Source organism: Talpa europaea, assembly GCF_964194135.1.
Source record: "Talpa europaea genome assembly, chromosome: 8".
In the NCBI taxonomy this organism is placed as follows: domain Eukaryota; kingdom Metazoa; phylum Chordata; class Mammalia; order Eulipotyphla; family Talpidae; genus Talpa; species Talpa europaea.
Window position 1 is genome coordinate 119,107,112 of NC_140075.1, and position 25,657 is coordinate 119,132,768.

At 60.1% G+C, this 25,657-nt stretch overlaps 1 protein-coding gene across 1 annotated transcript; it reads left to right on the forward strand.

Annotated features, from left to right (window-relative positions):
- ASB2 (ankyrin repeat and SOCS box containing 2) lies at window positions 1-24,004 on the forward strand (the record flags this gene model as incomplete). The annotated part of the gene is made up of 9 exons (XM_084240679.1): window positions 1-206; window positions 6,804-6,902; window positions 9,691-9,857; window positions 10,471-10,626; window positions 12,396-12,641; window positions 15,556-15,727; window positions 19,327-19,906; window positions 21,285-21,438; window positions 23,494-24,004. 9 exons carry the CDS (start codon window positions 1-3, stop codon window positions 23,628-23,630), a joined length of 1,917 nt encoding a protein of 638 aa, XP_084096805.1. The 3' UTR covers window positions 23,631-24,004.
- Between the last annotated feature and the right edge of the window lie 1,653 nt (window positions 24,005-25,657).

Genomic DNA, 25,657 nt, shown 5'->3' on the forward strand with positions numbered 1-25,657 from the left:
ATGGCCACGGAGATCAGCGCTCCGGGCGGGCAGCGTGCCATCGGGCATGAGGAGTACAGCCTCTACGGCAGCCTGAGCGAGGACGAGCTGATCCAGATGGCCATCGAGCAGAGCCTGGCCGACAAGACCCGGGGCCCCACCGCCCCAGAGGCCGCTGGGCCCACCCGTGCCAACCGCCAACCTGCCCATTTCTACCCGTGGACCAGGTGAGCGAGGGCGGCCAGCTGGGGCATGCACAGGGTACAGGCCGTGAACGCTGTAAACCACACCCAGTTATCCTGGACTCTGGGGCGCATTGGACGCCTTAGTGGTTTATTTACATTCACTCATTAAACCACTGAGTTCTGACAGCTCCGGGTACTGCCTGACGTGCTCTATACACTCTGAGTCATTTCATCCCCCGAGGGTCTCCCAGGCGGGCTGCACGCTGAATTCCAGGCTACCGGTGAGGAAACTGAAGCTCAGGACTGAGTAACTTGCCAAGGTCTCTGGGCTAAGAGGGGCATTTGCGGAGTTTGGAGCTGGCTGACTCCAAAGCCTGGCCCCGTGTCACTGGCTTTATGTGCTAAGGAGTGAAGTGACACCCCAAATATGGGAATGTGGGTTGCCTGTGAGGGTGATGTCCCCGCCCTAACTATGCAGTGTCCCCGAGAAAACGTGTCTGCAAGCAAAGGACCTCCCTCCGCCCTTGGTCTGGCTCCCCCGTCTCAGCAGCCCAGTCACCATCTAGGGCAGTGCCACCTGCCAGAAATGTGCTGCAGGCCAGAACCGCAATCCACACATGCAGTTCTGAATGTCCTAATAGCCGTATTTAAAAAGCAAAGCGAGACAGGTGAAATTCAGTCCTAATTATTATCATCTCCAATGTCATCAATGCAAGAGCTACATAAGATTTTACAACCTTTTTTTCATATCAAATTTACAACTCAGCATGTTTTTTGCATTCACAAAGTGTCTCCATTCAGACTGGCCACATCTCGAGGGCTCACTGGCCACCTGGGGCCAGGGGGCTACCATGCTGGGCAGCGTAGCTCTAAAGGACGCCTTTGTAGGAAGGTGAAGCCAAAGAGGTAATTCAGATCAGATCTCAATACGCTCTTAGAAAAAAAAATAGACAAACTCATAAAATGCTTTTGCTCACCTTTGAGTCAAAGTGAAGTGTATCAGGCAGAGGGAAGGGAGTGGCCATGACAACTGTCTTAGTGTTACTTTGGGGCCCGGGCCTCGAATGTCATTGTCTCTAGCAGCCACCTGTGTGACCTCAGGCAAGTCACTTAACCTCTCTGAATCTTATTAACAAGAGTTTTAAAGAATCCCACATGATAGAATGAAGGTGGGTGATGGTGCAGCCCCACTCCCTGGTGAAATCAATGAGGTTCTCCCCAGATAACTCTGGCCCTTGCCAAGGCTGGACCACCTCTGCAGGCAAGCTGGCCAGAGGTCCAGGATGCCCCGAGCAGCCACAGGGGCAGGCAGGCTGAGTTGCAGAGGAAACCCCATTCTGGGACCCAGTGCGAAAAGCAGAGACCCAGAGCCCAGGATTCATCATGGCCTTGATGTAGGGGCCCTGGTTCCTGTTCTGGCAGCTGAGCTCAAGCAGACCACAGGTTCCTCTTTCTCAGGAGGGGAAAGATGAGATAAGGGCATCCTGGCTCAGAAGTCAGGCCTGCAGCAAGAAGGCGGCACAACCCCAGCACCTGCAGGCTTCTCCCAGCCCGCACACACCCACTTAACATCACAAACGAGTAGCCCCTGAGGGCCAGACCCTGATCTCCTTCCCAGAGAGGGTGAGGAAGTAGAGACTCACAGTGGCCCACAAACACTTATCAGCCTCCTGGGAAAAAGCCCTCAGAGAGGAAGTGAAATGACTGACCCGAGGTCACGCAGCCCTCGCTGAAGATCCAGACACGGTCACGCAGGGGAGGAGGCTTCAACCTGGTCTCACACTCACTCTCCTTGTGCCTGGATGCCTCCTGGCTGGGCTTTCCCTTGTGTGTCTGGCAGGAGGTTCCCCTGCTGGGGAAGCAAATCCTCCCTTTAAGAACATGATTTTTAAGCCATTCTTGTCCCCTCCCTCTAAGGCGTGCGCTTCCCACGGGCTGGGCACTCTGCAATCCACATAATCCTTGTGAAGGCCGCGTAAGCTGGGCATTCGTGTGCCCAGCGGGGTCAGGATGGGAACTGGAGTCTGTCCTGCTCTGAAGTTCAAGTCCCTCACCACCTCTGCGGTTTCTGCAAGGGCCTCTCCCTGCTTCCGCTCCCTCCTCCACCTGGATGTGGGGTTTGGGTCTCATTATGTCTGTTTCCCACCCACAGAGATTTGGGTCCCCAAAGACAACAGACACTCAGGGTGTGCTGATGGGGTGCAGCAGTCCAGGAGCCCAGAGTCTGCTCCCATTGACCCCAAATTTCCATCCAAATCAACCTGCAAGGCTTAGGAACAGGACACCACACACGTGCCGGCTCCTGCTAGGCCTTCAGATCCCAGACCCAATGGCATCTCCCCTGCACATCCTGCCCGACCCCCTCCCGGGTCAGGGGTCCACCTCCCGTGCCTGCCCTCTTGGTGTTTCCTTCATGGCCCTGGCGATGACTTACAAGTCATGTATCTGTTTTCACCACTGGCTTGTAGGCTCTGTGAAGGTGAGCGCTCCATCCAGCTTCCTTCCCGGGAAGCTCCCAACCCTGCAGCGCCTGACCCCTGGGGAGCCCCTGAGCCCCAATGGCTCTCTGCAAGCCAATGAACAGGGGTGGGGGGTGAAAGGAATGAATACAGAGGTAGCAGAGGGGAAAGAGAAGCAGGTTTGGAGGCTCCAACACTTCCGCCGCCACTTCCCGGCTGTGTGACCTTAGGCAAATTACTTAAACTTTCTGAGCCCAATGTCCTTGCCTCTAAATGGCACAAAACCGCATCTTGCCCACCTACAGTGTTCTTAGGAAAAGCAGATAAAATGAGGGCGCGGAGGTGTGGAGCCTTCCCACATCCTGCAGCTCAGACAGACTGCCCCTCCTCCCGCGGTGCCCCACGTACCCACTCACGGGCGGCCTCTGCTTCATGAGCCAGGTTTCCACACGGGGACCAGTGTGGAAAGGCAGTGTCTTCGGGAAGGCAGTCTCTCACCTGAAAGTGTTTCCAACAACTCTGTCACCTCCTGGGGACAGGAAGCAGAAACCCTCACCTTTGCATCCCTAGGGATCATCGTGGGCACCCAATGAATGATTTCAGGCAAATAAACACTTTGAGAACAATTAAATTCTCCAGGAATGGAATTTGTTGTTATCATCTTATGGCCAAAATGGCAACCCTAAAGGGGCCATAAAAGTAAAAGCCAGACCAGCACCCCAGAGAAAACAGAAAGTTCCCTTTTAAAACTGTTTTCCAGTTTACTTCCCTCCCATCACATTGGAAGGGACAAAGTTTGAAACATGCGTGAGGCTCATGCGTGAGGCAGGCTGTGGCCCCCCCGAGGGCCCCCTGATAGGCAGACCTGGCTTCCCGTGCCCCGGAAAGGGAGCATCCGTGGCCTCATGAGACAGGGAGCCCGAGGTTGCCATGGATGGATCGAGGAAGCTGGTCTTTAAACGTCTGCGTTTTGTTTAAGGTTAGTTTCTAAGAAGATAAAGAGAGAAAATGCGAAGCAGGAACTTGCTTGAGCTGATGTATGCACAGCTGCAGACAATTCAAATCAAGTCACCCATACTTGCTGAGGGCTCTGGTGTGCCATGGTGTGCCAGGTTCCTTCTCTGCATCTGGATGTGAGTCAGGCCTGGGCCAGAGATGCATGATGGCCCAACAGGAAGGGCACAGCAGAAAGGCTTGCCCCAGTTTTGAAGGGACACAAAAGGGTTGATTCACTTAGTTGAGGAGGTGGGCATTGCAGGATGAATAGGAGTTTGTTAAACAGGTTAGAAGCAGCAAAAGGGAGCCAATGATGTCTCCCTCGTAGAGGGAGCTGGAGGGGTAGATGAGATGCCTGGTGCCATGTGCCTGTCACAAGTCCTGGCCAAGAGCAATCACTCAGTGAATCTACAGCTTGGAATTCAAGTTCTCTGAGTGTGACTCTCTCAGCTAGCTTGGAAAGGATGATTTGGCCAGAGGATGAGGGAGAAACAGAATTTTCATGGTTGGGGGGCTAATTCCAGAGACCTCAGGAATGGTGGGGAGGAGCTCTATGTTGTGAGTTCTTCCTTTCTCTACCTTTCTTCCTTTCTAGAGGGCAGCAGGCTGGTTCCCCTGGAACTGGAAATCTTGGCACACAACACCAGGGTTATCAGGCTTTTGTTTGTTTCATTTTATTCATGTAAAGTAGCAAGTGCCTACTGTACTCAGGCACCTGTGCTTGGGTGTCTGAGTGGGTGGTGTGAGGACAAATGTAGTTTCCTGGAAGAGGTGTGGGCAGGAGGGAGACTCACATTTGCCGCCCCCCCCCCCACCCCGCTAAGATGCCTGCTTGCCAGCTGCCGTCAGCCAATTTAACACCCTTCCTGGGCTGGCCTGGGCTTCTTATTAGCTCAGACAAGCTCACTAAGAAATTAAGGGGCTTTGTCATCACAACTCCACTCCCCACTCACTGAGGTGGACCCATGTCTGAAGTCGGTGATGCCGATGAGTGCATGACCCCAAGAAAAGGACAGGCCCCAAGTGCATGACCCCAAGAAAAGGACAGGCCCTGCCTGGCTTCCGCAGGGGCATGACCTCTAGCCACATCCCGCCAGGTTGCTCTCACCTCTGATGACTCAGCCCTCATGGTTTCTGCTCAGGGCCCGGGGGGATGTGGGGCTGCAGCCTAGACAGGAAAGCTCAGAACCCACTGGGGCCTGGTTCCCCAGCCAGCCATGACCCCTACAGCTCAGCAGCCCTGAGCACTTGCTTGGTGCCCCTAACACCACCTCAGCTACCCGACTTTAGGGCTCCAGGACACCTGGGTGCTCCAGCCCCAGCGCCTGTATGTGCTCGTGGGGCCATCCTGCCAGCGGTAGCTCCTGGTTTGAGGGTGGTTGTTAACGACCTTGCTGAAAACAATCAATGACAGGAGCCCATACCTGGATCGATGATAAGGGCGGCTGGACACCGGGGATCAAGTTCAGACGGAAGCCCAGGGCTGTGTCTAGACCGAGGGTGGGGGCTGCCAAGGTGCGGGGGCTGTCACCCTGCCCAGCATGCAGCCCCCCAGGCTGGCCTTGCCACCCCTCCCGGGGTGCAGTCTCCTACACCTGCCACGTTTCCCCCAGTGAGTTCATTTCAGCAAAGGCTCCACAAAAGCAGTGAGGAAACCCCCTTCTGGTCCTGCATCCTCGTTTTTTGCAAATGAGCAAAGTGAGGAGGAGGAAGGGCTGAGGCGCTCTGCACACAGGTGGGCGTCCCGGTCACCATGCGCACGTCACCAGGGCGGCCACCCACTCTGGGGACCTTGGCTCCCTCCTCTAGAACAAGGCAGGACCTTGGCACCCACCTCAAGAGGTCATGAGAGCTACTGAATGTACACACGGGGGCCAGGCGTGCGCTGCTCAGCCTCCCAGCCCAGAGGGTGCTCGGGAGACAAGGTGACAGAGGCAGTGAAAGAAGGGAGACAGTGACAGTGACATCAAGGAGGAGGCTGGTGGAGGAGGCTGCCCTGGACCCCTGCTGAGATGCCTGATGCCGAGGAGCGGGTGTCCTGTGCCTGCACAGCCCGTCCACCCACCCTGGGCTTGCTGAGGACACACAGCATCTGTGGTCTGACCTGTCCTGGAAAAGCGGGGTCCTTCCCAGGGTCACTGTCCCAGCACCTCCATGTCCCAGGGGGTGCCGGTCACCAATATCAAGACTCCCAATCCCCCAGGGTAGAGGGTGCAGAAGACCATGCTGGGCCTTGGGTATCTGTCCACGACCAGGGCCGATCTGTTAGGATTGGGGATAGTGTGAGCTTTGGCCCCATTCTCATTGCACCCCCAATCAATCCAGACCATGGGGTGGCCTCCCCCCTTGCTTGCATCCCTCCTGTCCTCATACCAGCCTGATGGAGCAGGGCAACCAAGGCTCAGGGAGGTGAAAGAGTGATGAAATCAGCGGTGGGCACAGGTGGAGCCCCCCGCGTCTCAACAATGAGCGTTGTCATTTCTGCTCATCATTCAGGCTTCACTCCTCCCAGACAGGACTGTTCTGGAGCAAAAGTCCAGAGAATTCCCCTCATCCAAGGTCAGACAGGCAGGCAGCGCCAGGGTCTGGATTCAAACTCACATCTGTCTGAGTCCACGGCCTGGCCCTGGGACCTTCTCGAATCCTCTTGCTGTAATCTCTGGACTGGCTGTTCCCGACCCCAGGGCAGCAGGACCCCCTCATGTAGAGCCAGCGAGGGGGTGGGGGCACAGGCCTGGCTCTGCCTCCCAACTTTGACCCCCACGAATCTCTTGCCCAGCCCCTGTGGGAACCCAGATTGGAGAGCGGAGACCCAGCCCCTTGCATCTGGGGACCTGCCACTGACCGCTGCTCACGTCCCCCTGGGGGAAGTATGTCACCTTGCTTCATATCTGCCTCCCGCGTGGTTGGCTGGGGAGGGGGTGAGGTTAACCTCATTGTTGTCTTATATGGTCATTTAAATCTCCCAGGGCTTCCTCCAAGGGCCAAAAATAATCCGGAGACACAGCAGCTGTGTCCAGCACACAGAGGACGCGGCCATCTGCTTTGGTTCAGCGCCCTGTGTCTGCCTCTTAGGCTCTCTCCCCCTCACGCTCCCTCCAGCCCAGTTCCAGCCTCCGGCCATGACCCGCTTCTCATATGCAGAGTATTTTTCCCTCTTTCACTCCCGCCCTGCACCCTCCAGGTCGACTGCGCCTCCCGAGAGCCCGGCAGCCTCAGGCCCCATGGGGCTGTTCCAAGGGGTCCTGCAGAAATACAAGAGCAGCAAGACCTCAGAGCTGGCGTAAGTGACCCGGGCCCGGCCCCCGAGACCAGCCAAGCTCACGTCCCACCCGCGGTGGCTGAGGGGTGAGGGATGGGAAGGAGGGCACTGTGGGGGGACCTCCCTGCACCCCCTGCCCCAGGTGTGACTCTGAAACCCAGCTGCTCCTCCTGAGCTGGCCTCAGAGGCCAGAGAGGCTCCGGTCCCCAAGGAGCTTCCAGCCAGGCTGTGGTTAACCCCGCAGCGGCCCCCCTGGGGCCCATGGGCTGGAGGAGCCCGTGGCACTCTGCATCTGGGGTCCCAGCGAGAGGGAGACTGGGGAGCCCCCAAGGTAGAGGAGCTCAGAGCTGAGGCTGAGGTGTCAGTCCCTGCTCCGTCTCGGTCTCCCCCAGGCCCCACTGCCATCCTGGCATGGCCGCGAGCTACACCCACGGGCTCGGTTCAGCTTTGTTGTCTTGGAGTTCAGCGCCAGGTGCTGGGGTCCAGAAACGTTCTGAGCTGCAGGAGGGAGTTTGTTTGCCTGGCGCCCGGGTGCTGGGTGAGGTGGTTCCCTAGAAAATAGCTCTGAGGTGTTCCTATCTTGGCTTCCCCGTAACGACCCTAGGAGCAGAGGGGGCCCCATCATGCGAATCCCTATTTCCTTGCTCGGTTATGCTGCACAGAAGGGAGGAGGTGATTGGCTGATGTTTTGTTTTTCCTTCCCAGTCCTTCCAAACTCTGCTGCATCCCACTTCCTTGGCGCTGGGGTGGGATTGAGTCTAGAAAGGGAGTTCCTGGTTCTGGTCTCGTCTGGGCCCGGCTGCCACTTCCCGGCAAGTGCCGACCAGTCGCTGTCCCTCCTGAGTCTCCCCTCTCTGGGAGAGAAGGTTGGAGAGGACAGAGTGACCCTCTAACTCCGTCGTCTCTGAGGGCCTGACCCCCCAGCTGCCCTCCCGCTGCTGGGGAGGGGATGTTGGCTGGGCTCACAGACGAAGAGCCAGCGGATGTGCCTGCGACTCCGGGGTCCTGGCATCACGCTGGACCAGACCCGAGCTGGCACCCTGTCCCGAGAGCACGTGACACCCCACGCCCCACGGCCACAGCAGCCAGCACCTCCCTCCCCCAGGAGACCTCCCAGGGGGTCGAGACGTTCACCCTACCCAGGCTTTTCCGAGGCTGCCGGGCTACTCCGGCCTCACGTGGGAAGGGCTCTTCGAGGTGGCCGTGATGGCGTTGATGGGGACTCAGGGCTTATCGGGGCGGCTACCCGTCATCCTCGCTGGGCCTGCCTCCGCGCCGATGCTATTAATAACCCAGAGGCTGAGAGGCAGGAGGAAGTGCTGCTCACGCAGGAGGAAGAGGCGGGGAGGGCAGAGGGGTGGCCCTGGGGACCCTGGGGACCCTCAGAGCCTGTGCTGGCCTCTGGCGTGTGTGGGCCCAGGAGCAAGGCCCACGGCCCGCCTCATCTTCTCCATCTGGGACATGGGCCTGGGGGAGCAGAACTGCCCAGTTCTGCAGCAGTCACCTGAGCGGTGGCGCCCACTGACTCTCCAGGGATGCGGGAAAGGAGCTCCGTGAATGAGTGAATGAGTGAATGAGTGAATGAGTGAATGAATGAATGAATGAATGAACAAAGTAGCTTTAGTGACCCAAGCAAAGAATCTATCATTCCCGTTAGCCCTGAAATCTTTTTAACACTCAGCAGTTCTACGCTGGGAATGCCGCAAGGGTGTTCATCCTTCAAGCATTTACGTCTTTCAGCAGCTCGTGCTCTAGGGTAATGATGAGGGTCGGGAGCAAGCAGGGGACCCCAGAAAGATGTCTCTGCACAGTCTCCCTCTGAGGGGTCTGTGCCCTCATCTCAGAGGCGCTCGAAGGCAAACAGACTCGAAGGTGGAGGCTCTCGGCGGAGGCTGGAGCTCCATGCTCAGGGAGCGCGCTCCGTGGCCCGCGAGGGCTTGGCCATCTGCCCCTCGGCGCCTGCACTGTGGCGGGAGGATCTGACTGTCACTAGAGCTGCAGCCCCTGAGAGCCTTAGGGATGGGGGGTCTTCCCCCTTTCTAGCACAGCTCCCCAACTTGGTGCTTGACTCGCAGATCAAGATGTGGAAGCACCCCCCGCCCAGGGATGCTCCCAGGAAGAGTGGACACGAGCAAGGCTGGACCCAGAGCCCCCCATGTTTATCTGACTGGGCCGCCACACTCTCCACATACTCTAAGGAGGTGCTGCAGAGAACGCTTTGCACAAAATAAGAAGATCCTAATGAAAAAGCAAAACTGTAACCAGAAAGAGGCTGTCTCTGGAAATAGAAGGGGGGAAACAATGGCTGGGATTACTGGATTGTGAGATCTGCCTCTCCCTCATGCCACAAATATTTATTAAGCACCCATTATAGACCAACCACTGAGCTGGGTCCTGGGGATAACGGCACGAGGGCTAAAAGAAATACACTGTCCCTGTCTTTCTGGAACTGGGAACAGTGGGGGAGACAGACAGCGGTCAAATAATCTCCCAAAGGTAAGTGAAGGCCAGTGGCTAGATGAGGACTCCCAGCAGGTGAGGCAAGGCTGACTGCGGCAGGCAGGCTGGGGTCAGTGTGGCTGAGGAAGCCATGACAGAGCAGAAGGTCAGGCCAAGGTCAGGGCGGAGTTCCCAGTCTCACTGTGTGGCTTAGGAACCGGCCGTCCTCATTAGGAACCACTGTCAGCAGCGAGGCTGTGGATCCCGCTGCCGGCAACGCCCCTGGGCACCGCAGGCCCTGCTTTTCCTCCGGGAGAGGGGCTGCCCAGCCTGGGCTCCGTGCAGAGGGGTGACTCCACTTGCTCTACAGGCCCCTGGACCCCGTGCTAAAGGCCATCAAGGAAGGCGATGAGGAGGCCCTGAAGGCCATGATCAAGGCGGGGAAGAACCTTGCGGAGCCCAACAAGGAGGGCTGGCTGCCGCTGCACGAGGCCGCCTACTACGGCCAGCTGGACTGCCTGAGGGCCCTGCAGCGAGGTGAGGGGCAGGCCTTGCTGCCCCGGGGCGGGGAGTGGACTCGGGGGCGAACACTCCCTCCTCCAGAGCCCCAAGTTCACCAAGTTCACCCTTGCCATCTCTCCAGACCTCCCAGGACGAGGAGAGCCTGATTACTAGGGGAGGAATGAGGAGGGGTCACATCTGGGAAAGCTACGCCAGCTTGTTCTAGAATGTTCCAGGGGCTGACTTGGTTGGGGAAAAGACTGCAGCTATGCCATGCCTGCCAAGGCCACCCCCCTCCCCCAGCTGTGGGATCCTACCCACATCACACGCCTCCTCTGTCAGCCTCAGTTTCCTCCCAAGGCAGAGGTAGATGGTCCCGCCTGCAGGCGCCAGTTACCTCTGCCCTCAGGACCCCAGACACCCACCGCACTCCAGGGCATAGACAGCTGCTGAAGCTGAGCTTCCTGCAGTGATTGGCGGGAGCATGAGGGTCACACGGCGCTCAGTGAAAGCCACTGAGGCCAGAGGTTGGGAAATTCAGGAGGACGCACTCTGCCTGACCTTAGAGCGGGGAGGGAATAGGCACCTCCATGTAGGCGGGAAGGCAGCTACCTCCCCCCTCAGGAACGTCCCTGTCTGTTCTCCGCAGCGTACCCCGCAACCCTGGACCAGCGCACCTTGCAGGAGGAAACGGCCCTTTACCTGGCCACGTGCAGGGGACACCTGGACTGTCTCCTCTCCCTGCTCCAGGCGGGGGCCGAGCCCGACATCTCCAACAAGAGCCGGGAGACGCCCCTCTACAAAGGTGAGCTGCCAGCTGGGATCCCCGAGGACGCACCCAGGAACCAGGGGCCTTCACAAGTTTTGCTCCAGCTATACATACCTGCCCCCAGGGGTTGCTTTGAAGGGGCGGCCTTGCTCCGATGCATAACTCTGGTGATGGAATCTTCTCAGCAGTATTCAGCCAATAGTCCCAAGAGCCGCTGAGGGGCACTGAGGACGCTGATGAACAGACACAAACCTTGTGTCCTCCCAGGGCCGGAGGACATGCACACAGAAAGTGACCAACAGCTCAGGGGAGCGTGGGGGAGGGGTCTGAGTGGGGGGGTGGGGAGGGGAGGAACCTATGAGGGCAAGGCAAAGGGCACCGCAGGAGGGAGTGCCTGCCTAGGCCCCTGAACCTGTGGAATTTACCAGCTGGAAAAGCAGAAGAAGCAGCGTGGGCAAAAGTGAAAAGGAATGAGAGAGCACGTGTACCTCTTGGATGTCCAGGGAAGACAAAAGCTCCTCATCACCCAAGGCCTCTCTCTGGCCGCCCTGGCAGGGCCCAGGGTCACAGCTGGCATTTATCGAGCACTTACCGTGTGTCAGGCGGGCAACCATCTTTTATCTGAACCTTATCTCCATCTACTGCAGGTAGGCCCTGCCAGCACCTAGTTTTACAGACGAGGACCCAAGACGTGGGGACATGAAATGAGGTGCCCAGGCTCACACAGACAGCAAGGGATAGCCTGGGGTTTAAGCTCAGGAGCTGCATGCCAGTGCCATCTTCTGAATTACTAGGCTATAGAACTTTGAAAAACAACAGTGACAGAAGTTCCATACTTCCCATGTGTCTGATATTCAGCTTCTAGAACATTCTTTGGACAGCAGGAACTGGGTGCGTTATAAACCTTTGGTGGAAGTGTCTTCCCCAGGCCCCATCTTTCCCCCACCCCACACCTACCCCCCCCCAGGACACCAGAGCCACACCAAGCACCTCAGCTCTCCCAGAGTACCCTTGGGGCTTGCCTGCACTCCTGAGGCAGGAGGCCCTGTTTGACACAAGACAGTGGCAGCCCCTCACCGTTCTCACCACCTCTTGCCTAGTGGTGGTTAATTTGGATAAGTGCCAGCTTCCCAGTGATAACACTGGGCCACAACCAAGGGCACAGTGGGGTCTAGAGAGAGATGAGGCTTAAAAGGGAGGCTGGAGCAGGTAAGAAAGACTTGGTGAGTTGTACTCAGGAGAGAAATTTTACCGCAAATTAAGTGGGTAGGCTTTAAGGAGGGCTTTCGTGAGGAATATGACCTGGTCTCCTCTTCATCTTCTGATCTTGGCAAAGTGGAGGATGAAGCAGGTAACACTGGAAAGGGAGAGGCGTTAGGGACATTCTGGAACATTCTAGAGAACCTGGAGGTCATGGAGATCCTGGTGCGGGGTGGCGCCAAGGTGGAGTCCAAGAAATTCTGGACCCCACTACCTGGCTTGGAATCCCACTTTTGCCACTGACTATTTGTGTGACCCTGGGGAAGTCACTCACCTTCTTTGTGCCTCATATTCGTCATCTGTAAAAGGGGGATACTAACACTACTTCCTTTGAGGGTGCTTGGGAGAATGAAATTACTTACCCCATATAAATTGCTTCAAGCAGAGGGTCTGGCACACTGTGCACACCAGCAGAGATTTTTGAACTCAGTACAGTCCCTTGGGTGTTTGCTGAATGAATGGTGAATGGACAAACGAATGAATGAGGTCTGTGCTGCCGGGGCTGCCAGGCGCCCTGCTGACGACGTGATTCTCCCTGGTCACAGCCTGTGAGCACAAGAACGTGGAGGCGGTGAGGATCCTGGTGCAGCACAACGCGGACACCAACCACCGCTGCAACCGTGGCTGGACCGCCTTGCACGAGTCTGTTTCTCGCAATGACCTGGAGGTCATGGAGATCCTGGTGCGGGGTGGCGCCAAGGTGGAGTCCAAGAACGCCTACGGCATCACCCCCTTGTTCGTGGCTGCCCAGAGCGGGCAGCTGGAGGCGCTGAGGTTCCTGGCCAAGCACGGTGAGTGCCAAGGGCCCCTGGACCTCGGTGTCCCTAAGGGGCACAGCTGGGATGGACCTCAGTGACCAGCTTAAAGGGAAGGGAAATTCGGGCGTCATCTTGTGGAACTTCTCTGAGTGAATGAGGTCTCTTCCTGGAGCGCCGTGTGGAGGATTCTGAGGTTGTGTCTCGGCTCAGCAGGAAACACGTTGAGATCCACTAAACAGCCTGCAACGAGGCACAAACTTAAGGCCGTGGCCCAGGTGCGGCTTCTGCCATCTCTAATCTAACCCAACATCCTCATTTTACAAATGAGGACTCCGCAGCCCAGAAAGAGGAAATAGCTTAGGTACAGTCACGTAACCAGTTCAAGGTAGATCCGGCCAGGCTCTCCGTCTCCTGAACCCTAACCACTTCTTTTCCCACCATATCACACTCAGGAGCTTCAGACAACATTGGAGTCACCTCCCCATTTTATTCGTCGTGAATCCTAGGACCAGGATGGGAAAGTGATTTGTTTAAGGTCACACAGCAAATTAGTGGCAGAGCTGGGATTTGAACCCAGCTCTCTTTGCCTGTGGAAAATCTTTAGCCACTTAAGGGGAGAAGATAAAATCACACTGCTGGCTTTGTGATGCCCTAGTAGCAGAAGACGGAAGCCAGATGTAAGTCTGGATAGTGGGTGGATGTTTCTGTAGGGGATGCAGGACAGCGGCAAACCCTCTCTGGGTTAAAGAGCATTATAATCTGATCTCCCCCCTACAGAACATCATTGATTTCTCTTCTCTCTGCATGGGAAGTTGCCCTCCCTCTCTAGTAACAGAGAGGCCGGGGCAAGCCAGATCCTGGGGCTGGGCTGCAATAATGTGTGAGGACCTACTATGTGCTAGACATTGTGCTAAGCAAGAACAAAGAACAGGCCAGAATATTGGGTTTTCTCCATAACTGCATGAGGTAGGTAGTGTCTTCACCCATTTTGTGGATGAGGAGATTGAGGGTCAGAGAGATGAAATGACTGGTCACAGTTGGAGGCTAGACTCTGACGTCATCCATCTCACTCCACACTTCACCCCACCCTACCCCCAACTCCTCGAGAATGGCGGTTGTGGGACTTTGCCTGGATAAGCATCCACTTACTCAGCACGTGCCTGAGCAGTTGGGAAAACAGACCTAAGGCTCCTCCTTGCAGCCAGGGACAAATCTGGCCTGACCAGCTGGAGAACAAAGGGGCACAGGCAGGGTCCTGGGAGCCCAGGCGAGGAGGCTGGGCCGAGGGCAGGGTGCTCAGCGGGCGAGGGAACTGGCTAACTCTAAACATCTGCCCGGCTCTCCTGCTGACACTCGAGTCCGGGTCTGTTCCCTCTGTGGGCCGCGTCCATTTACAAATCTAAATATTTTTCTTGTGTGAGTGGATGGCTTTGCTGGCGGGGCCAGGCTTCCAAGGAGCTCGCCTTTCTAGAGCCGGCGATGTTAGAACTCGGGCTGGAGAGCAGAACCAGCCTGTGCGCTGGGTGCCTCGGGGCTGGAGAAGGGCGTGGGCTGAGCCCCCTCGCTGTGCAGGCGCTGGGCCCACCAGAGACCGGGAGGTTTCCAACTACGGAGGTTCATGTCCCACCGCTCCAGAGCTGCAGACACTGGCAGGGTTGGGGTCTGGTGAAAGCCTGTTCCTGGTCCCTAGACAACCATCTTCACAGGGTGGAAGTACCAAGGGGTACTATCGGGACAATACCCCAAATCATGAGAACATCCCCCTAAGGCCCAAATCTCCTCTCAAAGGCCCTAACTCCTGACACCGTGACAGTGAGGTGAAGGTTCAACAGATAAATGGCAGGGTGGGGAGGTCACACAAAATTCAGTCCACAGCAGATATTTACCTCCCTATCTCCCCTGTGGTGAGCCCGGTTGGTAAGTATCTTTGTTCCTGCTCAGCAGATGAGGAAACAGGCCCGGGAGGCGCCCAAGGCCACAGAGCTGGCTCGTGAGCCCTAAAACAAACTCAGAGTCTTAACTGCACAAAGCCTTGCTGTTGCCACCGTCCAGAAATTAGTCATCAAAACTAGAACCCGTCGGAAAGCCTGAAATAAGCAGAAAGCCTGGAGAGAGCGGAGCTGTGGTTAAGAGATGCTTTTGATTTCAGCTTTTTCAGACATTTCACTGCTGTCTCAGTTTTATTTCCTTCTAAAATGAGGAGGCGCCAGTGTCCAGGCCCCGCTTCCTTTTGCAGAGAGTCCCATGAGTCCCCTCCACTGCCACCAGGGCGGAGAAGGTCAGGAGATCGGGCAGAGGGTAGACGGTCAGCAGGCGTGACTGTCCCTCCTCTGGCCACGACGGATGTGGTGATTTCCTTGGAGGAGACAGACAGCGAATCCCTCTCATTCCTTGAAATAGAAAGCAGAGAAGAGCAAACCCCAACAACTGAGTTTTTTATCGGGGCCTCTGTGTTCCCGAGACCTGCAGGGCCTTCCTCAGGGCAGGGCTGACTCTACTGTGAAGCGAGGGTTTGGGCCTGGTCTCCACATCAGGCCATTGGACGCAGCTTCTGCTGTCGGACCATCTAGGTTCAAGTTTGGCTCTTCACTATGAGCCGGGTGGCAAGTGGGGCAGGTCCTCTGTGCTCCAGGGTCCTGTCTGTGACATGGAGAGAAGGGTGGGCCCTGCGTTGAAGAGGTCACTTTGTGGACTCAGAGGCTTGCAGCATGTGCCCAGTGAAGTCAGAACCACTGGGGCTTTGTCGTCTCTCTAGATCCCACCGAGCCGGCAGCCCCAGGGCCTCCAGATTTCCAAAGTGGGCTGAGGGCCCTCCAGGGGTCACCTCCCTTCTAAGGTCACCAGTGAATGACGCAGTGGGTCACGTGCCTAGCACAGGCCGAGGCAGGTGTTACATCAAGGACAGTCACCTCCCCGACCCCTCACTGACCCACCTCTCCTTGACCAGAGGCTGACATCAACACGCAGGCCAGCGACGGCGCGTCCGCCCTCTACGAGGCCTGCAAGAACGAACACGAGGCCGTGGTGGACTTCCTGCTGTCACAGGGCGCTGACGCCAACAAGGCCAACAAGGACGGCCTGCTCCCCCTGCACGTCGCCTCCAAGAAGGGCAACTACAGGTCAGCCCAGCCCCGCCACCCCCAGCCGGTCGAGAGGAGTGGGGTGGGGGCTCCAAACAGCCTGCCTGGGGGACTAGGAAGGCCCAGAAGAGGTCAAAGTGGACAAGAGCTTGGGTGACTTGCCCAAGGGCACACAGGTTGCAGATGGCAGGGAGTCCCCAAATGTCACATCTACAGGAATTCCCCTCAGGGGGCCAGTTACAAGTCTGGACTAGTGGATAGTCCTGGTAGGGGTTCAAAGATAACCCCTTGGGCAATTAGCAAGCGTGCAGGGGGTACTGCTGGAACACAAATAGGACTGATGACAATAGCGAGCTTCTATTGAGCACTTACTGTGTGCTGGGTACTGCTATTGAGATGAGAGGAGATAGGGAACAATCGGGTGGGAGGGCCGTGGGTGCAGGCACACAGGCACGGGAAGCCGTGACCATCTGTGACGCGGGCTGGAAGCAGCGGTGTGCGTGAGAGAGCCGGCTGCCCCGCTCATCTGGGCCTATTGTTCACACTGGTGGCCTGAAGTTCAAATGGACGCTGATGCCGGCAATCTGGCCCCAGCGGGGGACGGGGGGAGGCTGAAGAAGCACTGAGCATTTCTCAGGGATGAGCAGGGAGCAAGGCTGGTCCGCTCTGGCACCACTCACATGAAGGATTTATGGTCCTCCAAAGCTTCCTGTCCTGGCTTCATGCTGATCCCGAAGCCATGTTCCTGGTTATTCTACCGCCAGGCCCCAGAGGGGCCAGGACAATTTCCCAGGGTGGTCTGGGTTCCCAGCAGCTTTTGCCACCTGGCAGGGCTCTGGCCAGCCAGCACTTCGCTCACCCCCTGGGCATGTGGCATTCATGAACCTCACGCGCAGGGATTTGATGTGACATTCCACAGGCATTCCACGCTAGGCACCTGCCCACGCACCCTGCCCTTCCCCGGCAGGGAAGGCCGCTCCAGCAGCTGTCTCGGGGTGGCCAGAGGGTGCATTCTCCTGGGCACATTTCACTGGAGGGTGTGGCATCCAAGAATGGCTGAGAAAGGAGTCCCTGAGACTCCCAAGCCTTCGTCACCCCCAGAGCACACTTACGCCTATTTTTCATCTCCACTTTAGCAAAGGCGTCTCAGGAAGTGAGAGAGTAACGCTTGAGACAGATTTATTAAGAAACTGTTAGACAAGAACAGATGCCCCGAGAGTCCCTCAAGCTGGCTTTAGGAAAACACTGAAGCCAGTGGTTCTCAACCTTGGCTGCCACTGGGAACCCTTGGGAGCTCCCAGAATCCCGAGGCTTGGGCTGCACCCTCAAAGATCCCCATGTCAGCTGTGGAGGCTTGGACGGGGGCTTCAGGGTTCCTAAAAGTCACCCAGATGGCTAGGGTCTGTTTTGTAGCTGACATAGCACACAGGCTCGCTTTGGAGACTTCATTTCTGAGCTCCTCATTTTAAAATCTTCTCTTTCACTTGTAATTAAATTATCTTTGCAAGCCGCTTTAACTTCTGGACACCCGCATTCTACCCTGGCGTGGCCATCCACCACCTGCCCAGCCTCACTGTCTTCCCTGCCATAGGCTGGAGCCTCAGTTTCACCCTCTGTAAAATGGGAGGGCTTATGTCCAGCCCTCTGATCTCCAGGCCCTGCACAGTGTTACACATTTACTCTCAGACTGGCAAAGTCTTAACGACAGTGTGATTAGCCTGCCTTGTTAAGACGATGCCGCTGGGAAACTAGGGAGCGGCCAGCCAGGTCCCCATATTTCAGCCACTTTCCCTGGGTTCGGCAGGGGAGTGCTGGAGACCAGCTGGGACCTACCAACCACACCAGCCCTGTCTGGTCAGCGGCCCCGGGCGGCGCCCTTGCTGTTCTTCCCAGCTTGGGCACGTCACGGCTGTGAGGGAGCATTTGTTGGGGATGGCCGAGGTCCAGGGTGAGGCCCCAGCCCTGCCTTCGACCAGCACCTCTCCAGAGCGAGGTCAGCCCGCCTGTGCCTGCACAAATAGAAATTAGGAGGCAATTAGCCCCCCGGGTGTGTGAATTTCCTTTTGAGGTTTTAGAGGCAGATTTTAGGCAAACACAGTGTCACTAACAATAACAATTCTTTCCAGTGAGATCCCAGCGGGGGTTGCTGGCATCAGATTGCCAGGAAGCCAGGAAGCCGGAGTGCCAGGAGGCAGAGAGGCGTGGGAAAGGGCCTGGTGGCACCTGCTTCAGCCCTTGAGACCCACACGGGGCATGAGGTCACCTGTCAGCAGGGATTGAAAGGATTATGTTCCCGAGATGGCAGGAGGCTCGGGGAGCAGAGCAAAGACACGGGGTCACGGATCCTGGAGTCAACCCCCCAGAATTGAGCCATGTCTGTTCCAGGAAGGCCACAGATGGTTGTGGGCACCCCACAGGGCAGCAGAGAAGGTAAAAAGGGGCAGGCAAATTAGCACATCTTGAGGAATGCAAACCCCATGACATTTCAGCTGTCACCGTCACTGCTGCACGGGGAGTGGCCAGAGTGTGGCCTTAACTCCAGGGGATGCCAGCTGCCTGGGCCCAAATCCCGGTTCCCTCATTCCCTGGCTGTGTTTCCTTGGGCGAGTCACACATCCTCTCTGGGCTCGTTTCCTCGCCCGTAGGAGAGGATAGTGCTGCACCCACCTCACCCGGATACTGGGCACCTGCACTAGAGGCATGTAGGTGAGGGGCCCAGAGCAGCACCTGACGGGCACGAGAGAGCAGCAAGGGCCGCGGGAACGTCCAGCCTCTGCAGGGGTGACCAACTCTCTCCAGCCCCAGGCAGGGCAGAGAGCCTGGGGGGGGCTACAGCAAGTCAGCCCTCAGGGGAACAGGCTTTAAGACGCCCAGGAGAGGGCAGCCAGCAACCCCCAAGGGCACCGCGGTCTGGGGCCTGGGGCAGGAGAGGCTGAGCCACGTGTATCTGTCCTGCTGGTCCCAGGACTGGGGGCCCCACCAGGGCCCCTGGGCAGCCAGACGGAGGTCGCCAGATGACTCAGCCCTGGGCAGAGGAGGTTTGTCTGGCCAGGCCCGTTAGCCCCTCTGCGCCTTCATTTTCTCCTCTGCAGCACGGGAATGGTGAGGCGTGCCCTGGGGTGGCTGCAAAGGCTAAACCAGCTGGTGCTGGGAAAGCTCCCAGTGCACAGCGGGGCCCAGCCGAGGCTGCCCAGCTTCCCCATCCCACTGCCCCAAGGGAGGGCTGGGCTCCCCCGAAATGCCACCACCAGGCTGTACTGCATGGCTGGGGTGGGGTGGGGGTGTGTGGAGGGGGTAGCCCCGGGGACACCCCTTGGGTTTGGGAGCCTTCCAGGCCATCCCTCCGGATCACACGGTGCGGAAAAAGTCAGCAGGTGACCCTTGAAACCATAGGCCCAGCGTGGCTGGGCTTCTTAGGAACTCAGGCTTTGGGGGTCAGGGAATCCGAGCTGGAAGCTCCAGCCCTCGCGGGCTGTGTGGCTTGGGGGCCTCTGGGCCTGTTTGCTGGTCCCCCTCCCGGCGGAGTGGGGCGCGCTGGCTGGTCCCGGGGCACCGGCTCGCCCGCCGCGCCCCTGGTGACCTCTGGGGGGGGGGCGGTGGGCCTCTGCGCCCCGTGACCCGCGCCCCGCCCCCCGCAGGGTCGTGCAGATGCTGCTGCCGGTGACGAGCCGCACGCGGGTGCGCCGGAGCGGCATCAGCCCGCTGCACCTGGCGGCCGAGCGCAACCACGACGCGGTGCTCGAGGCGCTGCTGGCCGCGCGCTTCGACGTGAACGCGCCGCTGGCGCCCGAGCGCGCGCGCCTCTACGAGGACCGGCGCAGCTCCGCGCTCTACTTCGCCGTGGCCAACAACAACGCGCGCGCCACGGAGCTGCTGCTGCGCGCCGGCGCCCACCCCGACCCCGACCGCGACGCCATCCGGCCGCTGCTCGTGGCCGTGCGCCACGGCTGCCCGCGCACGCTGCAGCTGCTGCTGGACCACGGCGCCGACATCGACGCGCGCGTGGCCGCGCACCCCACCGCCTTCCCCGCCACCATCATGTTCGCCATGAAGTGCCTGTCGCTGCTCAAGTTCCTCCTGGACCTCGGCTGCGACGGCGAGGCCTGCTTCTCCTGCCGCTACGGCAGCGGCGCGCACCCGCCCGCCCCCGCGCGCGCCGCCGGGCTCCGCGACGCGCCCGCCAGCCCCGCCGACGGCAAGGCGCCCTGCGCGGTCCAGGTGAGGGGGGGCCCCCGACGGCAAGGCGCCCTGCGCGGTCCAGGTGCGGGGGGGCCCGACGGCAAGGCGCCCTGCGCGGTCCAGGTGAGGGGGGGCCCGGACGGCAAGGCGCCCTGCGCGGTCCAGGTGAGGGGGGGCCCCGACGGCAAGGCGCCCTGCGCGGTCCAGGTGCGCGGGGGGGGGGGGGGTCCCGAAGGCAAGGCGCCCTGCGCGGTCCAGGTGAGGGGGGGCCCGGACGGCAAGGCGCCCTGCGCGGTCCAGGTGCGGGGGGGGGGCGACGGCAAGGCGCCCTGCGCGGTCCAGGTGCGGGGGGGGGGGGCCCGACGGCAAGGCGCCCTGCGCGGTCCAGGTGCGCGAGGGGGGGGGCGACGGCAAGGCTCCCTGCTCGGTCCAGGTGCGGGGGGGGGGCCGACGGCAAGGCGCCCTGCGCGGTCCAGGTGCGGGGGGGGGGGGCCGACGGCAAGGCGCCCTGCGCGGTCCAGGTGCGGGGGGGGGGGCCGACGGCAAGGCGCCCTGCGCGGTCCAGGTGAGGGGGTCCCGACGGCAAGGCGCCCTGCGCGGTCCAGGTGAGGGGGTCCCGACGGCAAGGCGCCCTGCGCGGTCCAGGTGAGGGGGTCCCGACGGCAAGGCGCCCTGCGTGGTCCAGGTGAGGGGGGGCCCGACGGCAAGGCGCCCTGCGCGGTCCAGGTTGGGGGGGGCCGGGGGCGGGGGGAGGAGCCGCCCCGCGAGGCTTCTAGCGGAGGCGGCGCGGGCTGGTGGCCGCACGCTCGGGCGCGCCCGTGGTGACCCACTTCGGAGACGGGTACCGGGCGGCTAACGAGCTCTAGCAGCAGCAGAACTCAGGGGCTCATGGGAACAATTGAATTGGGGGGCACTGCTGTCTTGGGGGACTGAAGGAGCAGGGAGGCAACGCGGCGCAATGAGGGTTCCTCACGCCCCCAAACCGCCACCTGGCATGCAGGGTTGAATGACCCGGAGCAGGTGGAGGCGAGAGCCGCTGGCGTTTGGTCAGGCGAGGTGCAGAGGCGGGGGAGCTGCCGGCGCTGCCCACGGGATGGCGTTCAAAGCCCAGCCGTGGAGGAAGGGAGGCACCCCCTTCTCCGGGGAGAATGCTCACGGCCAGCGGCCACCGCCTGCCGTGTGCAGAGGCACGGCGGGTCCCCTTGGTTCTGTTCCCGTGTTCTAGACAGGGAGGCTGAGGCTCAGGGAGGAGATGGTCTTGCCCACGGTGCCCGCCACCCCCTTGGCGGCGGAGGCTCCGCCGACGAGCGGGGGTGTGACGCTGGCACATGGTGCCTTGCCCTCGCCCGCCCAGATTCTCACCTGTCGGACGGGCAGCGCCCGGGGCCCGGGCACTCAGCACAGGTGTGTCTTTCAGTTCTGCGAGATCCTGTCCACCCCCGAGGTGAGCCGCTGGGCAGGGCCCATCATTGACGTCCTGCTGGACTACGTGGGCAACGTGCAGCTCTGCTCGCGGCTGAAGGAGCACATCGACAGCTTCGCGGACTGGGCGGTCATCAAGGAGAAGGCAGGTAGGGGCTGTCGCCGCTGCGGCGCCTGGTGGGCCACCGCCCGGCGGGCCTGGTGCTAACGCTCAGTGAGCTCTGCCCGTGCCAGGCTCTGAGCGGAGTCGCGTGCAGGTGTCTCGGTGACTCTGTCTTGTAAACAAGATGACCCTCAGAGAGACTATCACCTGGACCAGCCCCCCCGCACCTCCCCGGAGAGTTAGCGGCAGATTTGGGGATCAGACCGAGGTTTAACTGCCCCAGAGCCCTTCCCGGAAGTCTGTCCGGGATGCTGTAAACAGTTCCAGCTCCCTGAAGGAGGTGGGGACTTTGGAGCAAGTTGCCCATGTTTGTGCAGCAGTGTGCAGGGGGAGTGGAGGGCCGGGGGTCCCAAATGGTTGGGGGGCATACGAGGCACCTGAGCGTCTTGTTAAAAATACAGATTCTGGGCAGCGCATCTGGGGCAGGGCCGGGAACCTGCATTTCAGCAAACTCCCGGGTGGGCCACGGGCCACACCTGCAGCAGCACTGGCCCCGGGGGCCCCTAAGCTCTGGAGCCAGGGGTTCGCTGGGTGGCCAGTAGCAGGGCACCCCACTGGGCCTCATCACCCCCCTCTGAGGAGAGCAGGTTGGTGGTTTCTCATCCAGCCACTGCCAGCTCTGCCAGCCTAAGGGGTTTGCAGATGGGCGTGCCAGGCGCGGGAAGCAGGGTTTGTGCAGTGTAGTGGGGCAGCCTGGCTAGGTGAGGCCAAGTCCCTCTGGGGCTTCGTAGAGCGCACCTGGGCAGGTGAGGCGAGACGGTGGTCACACCGCACGCTGCAGCTGACACCAAACAACAGGCCCCTGCCCGGAAGAGGCACAGCTCTTCCCCGGGGCTTTCTCTGACTCTGGGGTGTCCCAGGTACAGTCCTCTCTGGCCAGTGTTTGTCAGTCGCGTTGCGCAGACTGACCTGCAGTGCCTTATCATCTCGCTGCTGCTGCTGCTGGCCCAGGTGGGACTGCTGGCCTGCGGCCTGTCGTGGCCCAGGAGCCCCGGGATCCAGTGCCCTGACTCCTTGTCACGTTCTGCCTCCGTCCTGTGCCCGTTTGAGCCCAGCTGAGTGTAGGATTTGTCGCTTCCCCTGTAGCCGGGGGGAGCACTTGAATTCAAGTCCTTGCTAAAGTCTCTTGGCGCGTGACAGGGAGGTGGCATCGAATTGCCACACACTCCGGGCACGGCTCTCGACACTCAGTAAACAGTCACTGAATTCATGAATAATTGGTGACTGCCACCCTGATTCTTGGCCACTAGAGGGTGGAGCGGCCATGCTTGGATGCTGGAGCCCCCCATCAAGGTCCCCTGCTCCCGCCCTCCTAGAGAAGGGTGGTCTGTAAGTCGTAGGCACTAGGCCGCGTCCCAGGGGACAGGTGCAGACTCCATCCGTGTGTGTAGACAGTGCTGCAGAGCCTGGCCTCCCTGCCCACCTCCACGGCCCCTCTGCACCCCCCCTTCCCTGGGCAGCCTCCTGGGGTTGGGCCTTCTGTCTCCCTTGCATGGAATGCACCTGTCTCTCTTCCTGCCCGCCTGCTGAGAAACTCCACTGCAGGAGGCATCCCAGGGCCCCTCCTGGGAGAGGTTTCTGGGACGTGCTGGGAGCTGCCCCATCCCCACCCACCGCCCCTCTGGCTATTCTCACCACCCCGCCCGCAGCCAGAGTCGAAGTCCCTGCTTGGGGGACACTTAGGAGGTCGGATTCTGACCCCCTGGCTCAGAGTGAGTTGGGGAAGGCGCATGAGGCCAGGGAGGTGCCAGCTCTCGTGCCAGGAGTGACTAAGTCCTCACCTGTGAAATAGGTCGGGACCTGCCCTGTCGACTTCTTTGGGTTGTGCAGGTCACGGAGGGGTGACATGTGGAAGGTGCTTTGCCCATCTTTCCGGTTGGCAGGGACCCGGGTTGCCCGGCTTGGGGAGTTCGTCACCCCCCCTTACCACCTTACCCAGCCACGTGGGCAGGGCACCTCCCACGGACCAAGGGCCGTGGAAGCAAACCCTTTACCAGTGGCAAGTGACCAATCAGCATTTCTCCTTTGCTCCCCTTTCCAGAACTTCCTAGGCCTCTGGCCCACCTCTGCCGGCTGCGGGTTCGGAAGGCTGTGGGGAAGCACCGCCTAAAGCTGCTGGACACGCTGCCGCTCCCGGGCAGGCTCCTCAGATACCTGAAATACGAGAGCATGCAGTAGCCGGCCGCGGCCGGGGTGACGCCTCGGACTCATCGTGCAGTCTCGGGACGGGGGTGTCCCGAATCTAAGGGGAGCTGGTGGCGGACAAGCCGGGGGGCTGGCTGCCTCTGAGCACGGCCCCGCCGCAGTCTCCAGGTCTCTGGCCAGAGCTTTGCCCCGAGGGAGCAGCATGTCTCAAGGAGGAGAAAAACCATGAGGATCCCCGAACTTCTCTGCCATCGGGACTGGGGCTGAGAAAGGGGGGCAGTGCAGAACTTGGGGTGGTCTGGCTGCAGCTGCAGGACTTTCAGCCACGAGTCTGCCTTTCTTGGACAGGCTGAGCTGTCCCCATGGCCCTCCCCCTTTGCTCTGAGACTCCCCTTGACAAGCCCCGAGGGGGGCGGGGAGCTGGGGCCCAGAGGGCTTCCTTAAGCACAATAAATGTACCCACGCCACCTGCCTCCCTCCCTCTCCCACCCTCCTCCACTGTCCTCTGCCCTGTCCCCCGGCCCCCACCCCGCCCCACCCTCCCCGGGGCCTCAGCCCTGCTCCTGGTGGCAGGAGGGTTGGCCTGGGCGCGGGGCAAATTGGTTCGGGTTTCTGAAAGCCTGAGAGGGTGTGTCCATTCCCTGGGGAGCCGTGGCCCAGGAGGGGCAGGTGTGTGGGCACATAGGGTTTTGTTTCCAGTTCAGTCACCTTGGGAACAGGACCTTCACCGCAAACAGGGGCTCTGGACCTGCGGAGCTCGGCACCCTGGCGCGCACACGCTGGGGAAGGCAGCCATGGAAGCGGAGGAAGTCCTCACACAACGCCAGCGGGTTCTGGCAGTGAAATACAAGGAGGTGACTGTGCTGAGGGCCGGCTCTCCTGGCTGCCGCACGGAAGGTGCTGGAGTGATGTCGGCCCACGCAGAGTTCCCCGACTGGCGCGTTCGTGAAGCCCTGACCCTCCCTTGCCGCCTCCTGTCCTCCTGTGGCTCCATTTTCAGAGAGCCGGGGAGAACACTGAGGTCCTGGCAGAGTCTAGCGCGGCTCACGGCTTCCATTTTCCATGGATTACAGTGACCGCGCAGCCTTGTGGTCACGCGTGATTAGAGCCGCTGGATCCAGGCCACTCTGTGGTGGCACCAGGCACACCGCCTCCCCGGGAGCCCACGCCGGCCCAGCCTCGGATCCTGGAGGCGTAGTGAGGTGACACCGGAAGGCGCCCCTGGGCAGGCGGGAGCAGCACTGGGTCAGGCCCTGCACTGCCATCAGCTGAGGTCCTGGGCCCGGGTTCCTCTTTGGCGCGGTGGGACATGGTGGTCTCTGGTGGCCCGGGCACATGGGCTTTTCACCAACCCAGGCAGCTGGTGTCTGCTTGAGGAGGAAAACTGCCAAGAGGCACTTCCCCACCAGGGCTCGGAGGGAACAGCCCCGTCTGGTGCCCAGACGGGAGAGCAGCCCCGGGAGGGGAGGGCTCTCCCTGGGTGCACACAGCATCTGCCCTGGGTTCTGGCTTCCCCACAGTCCCCAGCTGACTTGCGGGGTGACCCATGAGCCCAGTGCCCTGGGGTGTTCAGCCCGAGGGCCCAGGGGAAGCGGCCATGGAGGGTTCACTGGGAAACCTTGACTGAAAAACACCTTTGCTGGCCGACAGCTACGGAGAGGACCTCAAGTCTCCACGCGGAGCTGCGGTCCGTGAAGGGACAGGGCGGAAGGGATGGGTTGGGGTGGGGCTGGGCACCAGACCAACTCTTACACTAGGGCATTGACGTCCTGAGGCCTGGCAGGCAGGGGCCACAGGCCCAGGCAGGGTGGGGAGACTGGCCCAAGAGAGGTGCCCCACTGAGGAGAAGAGGCTGAGAGGTAGGTGGGAGGTGTGGGGAAGGAGGGCGCAGCCCGGCATTCCCAGGGGCACATTCGTCTGTAGGAGGTGGGGCCCTGGGCCTGAAGGGGTGGGCTCCTTTGGGTTCTTAGATTGCTGGTGCATGTCCACAGCCATTGCTCACAGCCCCTTACCTGGCCCCCAGGTGTCTCACCTGGCCTTGACCTTAGGTTCCTCACAAC